This window comes from Megalobrama amblycephala, linkage group LG2, assembly GCF_018812025.1.
Source record: "Megalobrama amblycephala isolate DHTTF-2021 linkage group LG2, ASM1881202v1, whole genome shotgun sequence".
NCBI classification, from domain to species: domain Eukaryota; kingdom Metazoa; phylum Chordata; class Actinopteri; order Cypriniformes; family Xenocyprididae; genus Megalobrama; species Megalobrama amblycephala.
In genome coordinates this window covers 38,063,767-38,075,781 of record NC_063045.1, presented here as the reverse complement: position 1 = coordinate 38,075,781, position 12,015 = coordinate 38,063,767, and the positions used below count along the sequence as shown (strand labels likewise).

Here is a 12,015-nt window from a genome sequence, read left to right as displayed (position 1 = left end):
AGCTGATTCAACTTCTCAGTGCACTGGAATAATTTACATGTAGGCTATGAATGTGCGATTACACAGTACTTTTTGTGACACACACACACGTTTCATGTGAGCACAAGACTGCAGTTCAGCTGGTCCAACAAGTGTAACAAGTTCTTACATGCTTCAGGTACTGAGATGATAAGATCTTCACTGCTGTGTTATGCCTATAAAAATAGTCATTATTTAAAAACAACCGCTTAATTGGGTTACATTAATGACAAGAATGCTTCGTATGATTGATAAGGAGTTCATTTTAGGAAGACACTTGCAGCCGGAGAGCAGAATGAATGTATCAACTCCATTACCTTAATTCAGGTGTTTTCAAACTGTGGACCTGGACCCCCAGGGGGCCTAAAGTGGGTGCTAGGGGGTCTGAGAAAAATGTTTAAAATAAATTAAATATGCAAATAAATGAAATTAAAACCAAATTATTATAATATTTAACTATAAATAAACAATTAAATGGATATAATTAAATTTACAGATATTATCATTTTATTCTGTTTTATAAAGACTTATTGTCTGTAATCATTAGATTAATGACAGTTATATTTTATGTTTCTATTAAGGTTTTTACATGTTACAGTACACTAATGGTGGGTAGAAAAGGTGATAAAGATACATAAATATTTTCCATGTAATATTTTAAACATTTCTAACATCTTTTTAATGCGTAAATGGATCTTAAAACATGATTATATATATATATTAACCCCGTGCTTTAATGAATAATTATATCCCAGGATCAAGATTATAGCTCTTAGTGCTGAGACCATCATCAAATTACCCCAAACCACGCGCTGCGCTTGAATATAGTGAACGCACGGAACTTGTTGTCGCGCGCAATAACGAACTCCATGTTGGTTCTTTCAACAAAACGTCCAGCAACAACAATTATATTACGAGGTTCTTCAAAGGTGTGTCTGCTGAAAGGGGGAGGCCATTTTGTACAGAGAAGCGTCTGTACATGTATGTATGTGTGTGTGTGTGTGTGTTCACGTCAGGAGCAGGAAGTGTGTGCGTGCCTTTGTGCTTGAGAGAGTGAATTTGTGTTGGGGAGTCGAACTGTAGTAACAGCAGCACCCGTTTCTTCATTTTCCTGTGCTTGCATTGTTATTTCACCTCGCCTCTGTTTTGCTCTGTGCGATGGATGGGTATGTGAGTTTACAGTGTCTTATTTTCCTATTACGCGCTTGTTGAGTTGTTCATGTATTGAAGTGTTTGCTTTATTGTATGTAATGATAATAATGGCACGTCAGAAATGGCATGGGAAGAAAAGTGGGGGAGGGAGAAAACGTGTAAACTGCTGGAGATTTAACCTTAGGGTGCTTGTTTTCTTTTGAAATGCAAATGCAGTGGAAATATTAAGTGTCAGTCTTTTACTTTCGCTATTTTTTTTTTTTTTATTAAAATCATGATGCACTTGTCGCTTATGGGTTAACATTGATAATCGGTTGATGTTGTTGAGATGCAAAATATGGGCGTATAGCATTGTGAATATACCATGATCAAAGTTAGATACAAGGAAGTGAGCTTGTTTAGAATTAAATGGCGTTTTGCGTGTAGGTTTTGTTATACAATCATTCCTCATTTGCTTTCAAACCTTGCTATTCTATTATACACTACATGAGGTAGGTAAATTGATTCATGAAGTGGTAAGAATTAAGGAAATAAGAGCTCCTCATGTGCTGCTGCCATTTTAAAGCCATGAAGGGGCGTTTCTGAAGCGAATCTGTCTGAAAACAGTGTTTCCTGGCGCTCTAAGCGCTCCTGCTTTCATCCAACGACGCTCTCGAGTGGTTTTTATGTGAGGATCGTATAGGAATAACGCGTTGTTCATCTTTATATCGCGATATTATGTTTAGCCACTTTTGCACAGAAAGCGCGTCGACAAACAGCTTCCATTGTACAGTCGCGCGTTTTCAGCATTGACAGCTCTAGCCTTTTATTTATGGTTTAATTTGCTTGTTCTATATGTGTGGTGTTGTATATTATCATTGTTTACACTCGGGTGCGTGGGCAAAACTGTGGGCGGGGGATTGAGTGCTGCTCAGATTATATTTTACGTACTCATTGTTGCTTTGCTTGTCCTCTCTATTGACTCATTTTCCCGAATCGGTTCTTTTGAAAAGTCAGTTTTGAAAACCTATTCAGCGATTCTGTTCGTCACGCGGACTCGTTCCCTGACATATTTCACGCTTTAAAAGCATGTAGACACATACAGTGTTGCTTTATTACAGTTTTATTATTGAAGTAATTCGATACATTCGTACAATGTGCATTTACAATAAGCAAAACTGTAAATTTGATTAGATATCTCTGGTGTTGTTTTTGCATGTTTTATTCACTCAAACCAAAATTGGCATTGTCATAAACACATTTTCAGTACGTTTTATTTGTAATATTTCTGTAACATCAGAACAACAGTCAAATTCTCAATCACCGATTCTCGAATAATATAAAGATTTGGGTTGTTTGAATCCTGGTAATTCGCCCCTGGCTATACCTATATAACAATATTCACTATTCCCTACATTACTCCACTAATATAGTGCACTAAATGAGTGAGCAAAATTCACACACTAAGTGCGACATAAGTGCTGTTAACACCATCTTCTGAATTTGGTGCATTATGGGATTGAATGAGTGCGTGAGTTACTTGTTTACTATGGCTTCAGACACCAGTACAAATGGCTGTCCCCTTAAATAGTGCATTATACACTGCCTGGCCCAAAAAAAAGTCACAGTTTGGATTTTAATCGGCAAATACTTAAGAATCTATGAATGGATCATCATTACAGTGATTATTATGTTTCTAGCATGTTATATGTTTGGCAACAATTCTTTTAACCCTTAAAGATGGAGTGTGTAGCTTTTCATTTCTTAAACAACCATGGCACATCATGGCCATATTCAAGGATGACAATGTCAAGATTCACCAGATATAAAACTGTGAAAGAATGGTTGTGAGAGAGCATGAATAATCATTTTCACGCATGAATTGGCACCTCTGAGTTTAGACCTTAATTTCATTGAAAGTCTTTGGGATGTGCTGCATTAGACTTTACAGAGTGCTCACCTCTTGCATTGTCAATACAAGATCTTGACCAAAAAATGATGTACCTCTCGATGGAAATAAATGTTGTGATGCAGGGGGCAATTTCATACTACGTTTGCCATGTTGTCATTGTCATTTGACCAACAGTGTCAGTTGTGTCGCTTCACTGCCATTCACAACTCCTCTCCCGTGGCCTCATGGGATAGTTAAGTGTTCATTGGATACACACTTTAGAATTTCACCAGAAGTAGTAGGTCATCCGGGTACTGTTTTATGAATACTAAGAATTCGGACATTCTGCTCAACTCACATACTCCTGCAATATAGTATGGAAGTAGGCATATTCGTAGGCATGGATTCAATCCAGTTCAATGAACCAGTTTATTTGTTCAGGAATTGCTTGTAAAATAGGATTTAATCAAAAGAGTTATTCCACATTGCACAAGTTGGTTATGGTTTTGTTTGGTTGATGCTGAAGTGCCTCAATGTCTAGGCTCATGAAAACATGTCACATTGTCCACAAAGAACAGTGGCAGTTTCCCATTTTAGCATATTACACCTTTTTAGTGTTTGTTATTGTTCACACATTGGTTGTGATCCTATCACTTAATTTTGTAGTACAGTAGGCCTATACTTAGTAATGCACTTAGTAATGAATATAAAGCACAGTTGCAGCTTTGCAGAAGCGAAAGCATTAGATAATTGTGCATTTTCACACTCCCAGGGGATTTCCACCATCAAACAACTCCCACATCTCCCCAGTGTGGGGGATTACAATCTGTTTCTGAAAGACCGAACACCCATTTTTCACTTTGCCTCTGTGTCTCTCATTGGCTTTTAATAAATGTGGAAGCTTGAGTTGTCCACCTGGATGGAGGCGGAACTGAGGGGTTCAGTTTGTGTCACTTTAATTATAACAGAGGCGTCTGGTAACGCTGAGTCCTGATACTGTGATGCAATGGAACAGAGCACAGCTAGACAAACCTAATTTCTTTGAGGGCTTGTTTTTGTTTAAAACAATTGAATATAGCCTACAAATATTGTTTCTAAACAGGGCAGAGCCTAAGCCAGGATTAGGTCTTAGTTCATTTAGGATATTTAAGTAACATACACTAGAAAAAAAAAAACATTACTGGTGTGCATCTCAAAACAAAACAATGGCACTGATATATATTTTGAGATATGTCAGTACAAGTTGCTTCTTAGTTAAAATTGCTCAAACATAGAATTATGGGATTTTAGTCTAGGACTAGTTTAAGCCTTGGCTGTGAAACTGGGGGAATATGAAAAAAATGCTTGGTAAATGTTTGACATGCAGTTAGATGGGTATATGCAACTCTAAAGTCTACTCTAGTCATGTACGTTTTCACACTTTAAAACAGAAGTAGGAGGGGAAAAGGAAGGTAGTTGCTAAAATTCTACTTTCGACACTGATTGCAGCACAAAACTTAAGCTTAAGTGCTATAGCAGACAGTGTTTGAAGAAAGTTAATTTTAAAAGTAATGCATTACAATATTGTGTTACTCCCTAAAAAGTAACTAATTGTGTTAGTTACGTTTTATGGAAAGTAATGTTACGTTACTTTGTCTCATCTGGGCTGTTTTTTTTTTTTTAATAACAAACAAAACAAAGTCCTATTTTTGTCAAAATTAAAGGTCCTTTCTCAACAAAAGTGAAATGAATAAGCCTCAGGCTGAAGGAAATGCAAATTCACACCTGTACAGTAGAGGGCGCAGCTCAAACAAACCTTGCAGAAGAACACGGAGAAGAAAGTTCAAAACTCTTATTTCAGCAATAAAAACAAAAAATGAAACACAAATGTGATGTTTATCTAAAGTCATTTTTGCTTGATCATCGAAGATCAGCAGCAAAGAAATTTGTTAATAAAGTGAGATTAAATACGTGAAGTATATTTGTGTAATTTAACATATTTAATTATTGCAGGTTTGTGTAATATTCTGAGTTTGCATTTTACTGTTTTTATTTATTTTGAGGAGTATCGAGTCTGGTTTTGTGAAAGTGAGATGAGTAAATGCCTGCTCACATTTAGTCTAGAACCATATTAATAAGCATCATGTTTACACAGCGCACACAACACTTTACTCACGATTTCTATGAACATGGGGACAGAAGAGCTGTCAGTCAATAAATGGGGGAAAAGTAACTCAGATATTTTGCTGTAAATTTAAAAGTAATGCGTTACTTTATTAGTTACTTGAAAAACTTAATCTGATTACTTAACTCTTGTTACTTGTAATGCAGTATCACCCAACACTGATAGCAGAGTTTCAGTGGAGGCCTGTGTTTGTGTATCTTGGCCAAATAAGGGTGTTTTTACACCTGTCTAACTTGGAGCACTTGTTTTGGAACCTAACACATTTTCTCCCTTAGTTTGGTTCGTTATAGTTTTATTTGTGCACAGCAATCACGCTTGGAGCCGCATCAAAAAAAAAAAAAAAAAATGGTGACATCGCCTGACCGAGGTGGTCTCGGTCAGCTTGAAAACTCTGGAGTGGTTTGCTTGTGGTGAGAAAGCAATCTGACCCAAAGAACCAGATTATATCACAATGTATGATGGGTAATTATGTATGTTGTGTGAAAAGCAGAAATGTTTGTAATGCCTCTGAAAATTCGCCTGGAGCAAAGGCGAAGTGCCCCTTTTCATTTTAAAAAGGTGCCTAATTGCTCTACTCTGAAATAGGTACAAGAAATGGGTACAAAGCCTTGATTTCTGCTCAGAATAATAAAGTAATATAACGGCAGCTACAAAGAAAGCCACAATAAACCTACAGACCTGTTGTCTATCCATTCTGATGGATTACCGCTATGAGCAATGAGAGAACAGTTAACTCGCACGTGACTTGTATTAACAAATTTCGGTCCTTTTAGGAATGTTGCCTTATGAAAGTGAACCGAACCAAGAAGACAACATTGTAACAATTTTAATTCCTGTTTTGGAACAAATCAAATGATCTGCAGGTCTGAAAATGCCTAAGACTTTATAATAAATTGTAGAGCTGCACGATTAATCAAATCGCAATCGCGATGTCAAGCTTGTGCGATTATATGACGCAAAATGCTGCGATTTTATGAAATAAAATAATAATAAGTTAATAAAAAAATAAAAAAAATACATGTGTGGACACAACAACCCATTATCTGAGAGCTGTTTGCCATTTTATACACCGCTAATAAAAAGAAGACCAGTCAGTTTCAGTTTAGGCAGTGGCATGTGTGGCGCGCATGGTCATGACTTTTCCGGTGTGCAGCGCAGAGAACGGGTAAAGATGGATGCGGAGCAAACGGTCACTGAACTGGTGGCAAGAAAAAACGCTACCTCTGTTATATGGCGATATTTTGGCTATAAGATTGTAAACCCAGATTAGTAGTGGTTGAAGAGGAAAGAGGATTTAATTCGGTATCGCACGCAGCGCTGTTATCGGTGCGCACATGACGCACATACATACAAGGCTCGCGCGCGCACAGAGAGAGAGAGGCGCGTTATAGCTCGCGAACTCCAAATTGATTTCTCTTTCGCGTCCTCAGTGCACTTGGATGGTCACATGCATTATGTCAGTCAAAATACCCCTCTCAGCAAGTATTCATGTAAACACATTCATTTATGTCTTAATTGAATGAGGTGAGAATTCGGATGTATAGCTGTCCGATGTGTGCGTGCATGTCTTACTCTTAAAGTGACAGCAACCTATAAATACCTGCTGTTGTCTGTCATGTAAATCAAACAACAAAACACAGCTTTAACAAAGATTAATCTATATTAAATTTATACAATGAACAGTGTCATTTTACATTTAATTATTACATTTCTGTGCATGAAAATTAATACTACAGTTAGACCTTATACTTTATTTGTAACTTTATGTAGTATTTATCTATGCTTGTTGTAATTGGTGTACAGTATTTGTTCTTTTTACAGTCTGTTCACTTGCCTTTAATAATGTATTATTTAGGCTAGCAGTTTATGCTATGGTATCAGAATAGTTTAAGTGGGCTAAGTAATAAATGCAAAGTTAAGTTACCCCCATCCAATTATTTTTTATTTTTTTTGTGCTGATCCGAAGTATGATCCGATCTGTGACGTCATAACCGTGATGTGATCCGAACCATGAGTTTTGTGATCCGTTGAACCACTACAGATTAGTAAAGAAACAAATATCTTAAATGGGATTATAACAAGTTTGCAGTAATGCAAAGATGTTATTTAATTTCATAAAAATATTTTAATTTGAAAACGCTGTGCATTTGTTTGCTGTTGTTGCTAGTTTGAGTTGAGAAATACACATTTCAGCATTATCAGTAATCTGTGTGTGTATTTTCATTGAGAACCAAGCAAGATGACTCATGATACTATTTGTTTATTATATCGCTATCGCAAATCGCAATCGCAATATTGACCTCAATAATCGCAATATGACATTTTCCCCAAATTGTGCAGCCCTAATAAATTGTATAATTCAGAAATAAATTAGCATTTTTCTGTCTGACCTGCATCCACATTCCAAAAAAAACAAGCGTGACCTTTAAGCTTACCCTCTAACCCATGCAACGTCAACTGGCGGCCCGCGGGCCAAATCCGGCCCGCCAGAGATTTCCATCCGGCCCCCAGAATAATACTGAATTCAGGAATAGCCTTGTAAGAGGAAAAAAAGTTTAGGGCTGGTCCGAATACCATTTTTTGAGCTTCGAAGCTTCGGTAGTAATGAACATCGACTCTTCGGAGAGAGGGGCTGAACATATTTTTCTCTCTAATAAAGGCAGGAATCTGTGTCTGTATGTCCGTTTGCATTTTTATTATTTCGAGAACCGTTCATCCAATCGACTTCACAAGGCAGTGCAGTGTCGCATTTGGTGCAATATAGATGGACACGCGAGACGCGACACATTCAGAATTAATAAACTTTTAGTAAACTACAGTCAGAACAGCGCAAGCGGGAAGCGGCGCACCTCACGCGGGCAGGGCTTATGCTCCGAGAACGGACACTGCACTAGTGATATAAAACGCACACACACAGGTCTGTTAAATTAAGCAATACTTTTAAGGTAGTCTAATATTTTTCTGACTAACAAATTGGCACAGTAAGGGAAGATTTAAATAAAGAAAAATGAAATTTAAATAAAGAAAAAACGAAATTTAAATAAAGAAAAACGAAATTTATCTAAACAAAAACGAAATTTAAATAAAGAAAAAACGAAATTTAAATAAAGAAAAATGAAATTTAAATAAAGAAAAACGAAATTAGGTTAAATTAAAAACGAGATTAATTTAGATTGATAATAACGGGTAAAAATGCTAATACATTTTGTTTCTATTATTGTATTTTCCACAGTGTCAAAGCAACAAAACACAAGCTCAGACATGCACTTCGGTCCATACAAACTCCGCTGTTCTGAACACTCCCGTTGCTGGAACACGCGTCGGTTCTATTTCTAGCATGCAGGCGTTTTCCGCGTGGCTCAAGCGCGCCTGTGACGCGTGTCTCAGTGTGCAAACTCCAACCTGTTAAATATGGGAGCCGAAATAAAAACGGACACGCCACGCAGCTGAGACGCTCACGCAGCCAGTGTGTCGCCGGCCTTATTCAAGGGGGAATGAGAATCGTTTCGCGGGGGATCCCAGGTGTGCAAAAAATAAAAAATAAAAAATATTCGAATGTCAAATTTTCAAATCGAATACCAACCCACCGAACGAATATTCGGGTCCGTTCCATATTTATTTATTTTTAAATCTAACGAAACAAAAAGCCTTCTGAAAAGTAGCTTGTGCCATAGCCTGCCTTCAGTCAAGAATGACGATAAACGCGTTCTCTCATTGAACATCTTTTATTGTTTCACGTGCTCATTTTTTCACAAATGTCAAAATTTTCCTTGCCTGGGATTAGCGCACAATTGCGTGACAGTGATGGACAGCTTGACAGCCTCACAAATATGAAGCCTAAAATATCGCTATCGCCCCCTGGTGGCTTGCTGCAGTACAGGTAATATGTAAAAAATAAAATAAATTAGGAATTAGAATTAGTATATCAAATAATAACATATTAGGATACAATTCGAATTTTATTTTATATTACGAGTATCTGGCCCTTACAGTGTCTGCAGAGAAAAATTCTGGCCCTTGGACAAATATAGTTGATGACCCCTGCTCTAACCTAATAATCGACCTTGTTGAAGTAATGTCCGAAGTGTACTTGAGAAATGTTGTCCTTTGGGCTGTAAACTGACCCGACCAGTTGTCAGCAGAACCAATGCCCTTAGTTCATAAAGGTGTGCTTATTGTGCTCAAAACAAACCAATATTTGTGGGTTATGAGCATGGAAATGTGATTTGGCATTTATTATAAATAATTAAATTAAAATTTTAATCTGCTTATAATAAATGTCAGTAAATCTCACAAATGTCACAATGTCACAATGAATGTCACAATCACCTAAAATCAAGAAAAGAAATATAAAATTATATTTTGCATAAATGAAGCCAATTTTTTAGGACCATTATCACAATAATGTCATGACAATTTTTCCTGAACAAAAAGATTAATTCTCAAAATAATACAATAACAATTTTTTTTTTTTTTTAAAGGAAAGTTTATAATCAAAATGAAATTCAGTACAACAAATACTGTGATGTATGGACTCTATGGATACTTTACAATTAAAATAAATAATTTTTTATTCACATTAACAGTGATTTTTGGTTCAAGCTTTTTACTTTACTGTCATTTTCTTTATGCAAAATAAAATGTCTTTATTTTTTCTTTTGATTTTAGTATGAAAAATACATTTCTTTACAATCCAAATAATGCACTATTTTTTTTCACTTGCAAAAAAAAAAAACATTCCAGACTTCTGTCCCACATAAATTAGAAATGATCGCTCCTGCAGTTCATTATAATGCATTGTAACCCAATCACAATTGCTCCAAAATGGAAACCATGTGATGGGCACTTTGCTGCTTCATGTGGGTGATTCATCTAAGACATTTCACTTTACACTAATGTTGTCTTCAGGAGGAAATGTTTCATCCTGTCAGTATCCTCCTGATAAGCCTGAGCTGCGATAATTAAGCAAAGTGTAGGGAGCAGGAATAACTAGCAGCATGACAGCTGAGATGTCCCACAAACCCGTGTGAGATGTTGGGGAAGTTCCCCTGCTAGATTGTGGTGAGTTACATCATGAACTTTATGCCCGTACTTCCTGCAGAGTGAGGGCTAGAAAAACTACCTTTTAGCAGAATACCCTTCATACTATCTATTGCTATAGGGCTTTCACGTTAATCTCAAGGCCTTGTCTCATTGAAACCTTTGATACTTTGAGGTGAGCCTCTTTTTTAATTCTGGACCTAGGTGACAGGCCTTCTGATTGGGAAATAGCAATAAATATAAAATATATAGCTGCAAGCAGCGATTATCAGGGTCCAAGCATCAAAAACCTATGTAGTCGATACAATGATACAATTATTTTTCTATATGTTATACATTTTCTAATATAATATGGGACTTTTAAGTGTGTTTTTTATGGAAATCAGACAAACATCTAGGATGAATTCGAAAAAGTAGGTTTTTCAAAAAAAAACTCAAAATGGCAAAAAATTTTCTTGTGGAAATAGATATGGATTTGATCAACTGGTTTAGGTTTCAGGGGAAAGACAAATTTTTATTGTAACCATTTTTAGCAAAAACGAGTTGTAGTGCCACCTCTAGACACCTTCATACTAAATTTCTTAATGTCTATTCAGCTTTGACATTATTAGCTGATGAAAGCTAATATAAGCTGTGTTTAACCAAGTGATATTTGAAGAAAATGTTAGCATTTGCACATTCCCATTTGATTGATCATATAACTATGGAGTTGCAAGCGTTTTACAGTTATAGTGCCACTGTTGGGCAGAATTTGACCCAACTTGGTACGTATCCTCAGGCTGTCCGGTTTTCTATGTATGCCAAATTTTGTTAAGTTTGAACTCTGCATTCGGCAGATAGGTAATTTTTTTACAATTTGCAATGCCAGACCAATTATATCTTCTAAAAGCATTGACATATCAATATTCTTTTGATAACTTTTTGGCCGTATCTGCAAAAACTTTGCCTTATTATATTGCCACATAGTCAGATAGATGTGTGTGTGTGTGTGTTTGCGGCTGAGTAGTGGGTGGGATTTCTGACCATCCCACCAAGTTGGGTATCCCTACAATCTTCGATCTTCGGTTCTTAGACCCCTAATGAATTGCAAAACGCTCTCAGATCCACTTTACTAAACAAGAGGTTAAGTTAATGGGGTCTAGTGTAGTTTTGATGTCACTGGGACAATACTAGTGTGATTGCCAGGGCGTTTTTACACAGTTTCTAAGATGTTCTGTGTGGTGGCTAGGATTTTTCTTACTAATCCAAGTCAAAAGTGTCCTCCATCTCTATGATATTCTGGTCAGTAGCTATGAATAGGATTCCTCATTCAATGCAGGTTGATTTATTTATTTTTTTTGTCTGTGCCGGTTTTATTGTCTGCCAGGCAAAAATCATCAGTCAGATCGCTTAGAAATAGCACACCTCTCCCCAACAAGCTGGATGATTTGAGGTATCATTCTTCACTAATGTGGGATGAGTTAAATGGGGGAGTTTAATACATTGACACACGAGAGCAGGCTATTCAAAACAGCGTCTACACCTGCGAGTCATATAGCATGGTAGGAAATGAGTGCTTATCAGGGATCAGCTTCTCCTTGTCCATGTAATCAAACTGTTTTGGACATGGGAGTCACGCACTGATCTCAGTGCTTTTATTGCAAGCTGATTTATTAAATGTAAAGAATTTGCTGATATATGTAGGTCAGAATAGAAGGTTAAAGAGGTGGATTGTACCGTTAGATCCAAGACGAGAATGGAGAATGATCTTTTCTCCACAGAAGTCTTATTT

General features: G+C 36.7%; 1 protein-coding gene across 8 annotated transcripts in view; it reads left to right on the top strand.

The window, feature by feature from the left end:
• The first annotated feature begins 906 nt into the window (after window positions 1-906).
• Window positions 907-12,015, top strand: part of ptbp3 (polypyrimidine tract binding protein 3) — an 82,634-nt gene continuing 71,525 nt past the window's right edge. For 3 of the 8 annotated variants that reach the window (XM_048174598.1, XM_048174599.1, XM_048174593.1), the window contains exon 1: window positions 1,018-1,184. In XM_048174598.1, the coding sequence (XP_048030555.1) occupies window positions 1,181-1,184 (4 nt within the window). In that variant the 5' untranslated portion in view covers window positions 1,018-1,180. Of the gene's footprint in view, window positions 948-1,017; window positions 1,189-1,636; window positions 1,662-12,015 lie in introns of those variants that run through there. The other 5 variants (XM_048174567.1, XM_048174577.1, XM_048174586.1 and 2 more) reach the window with 5 other exon arrangements.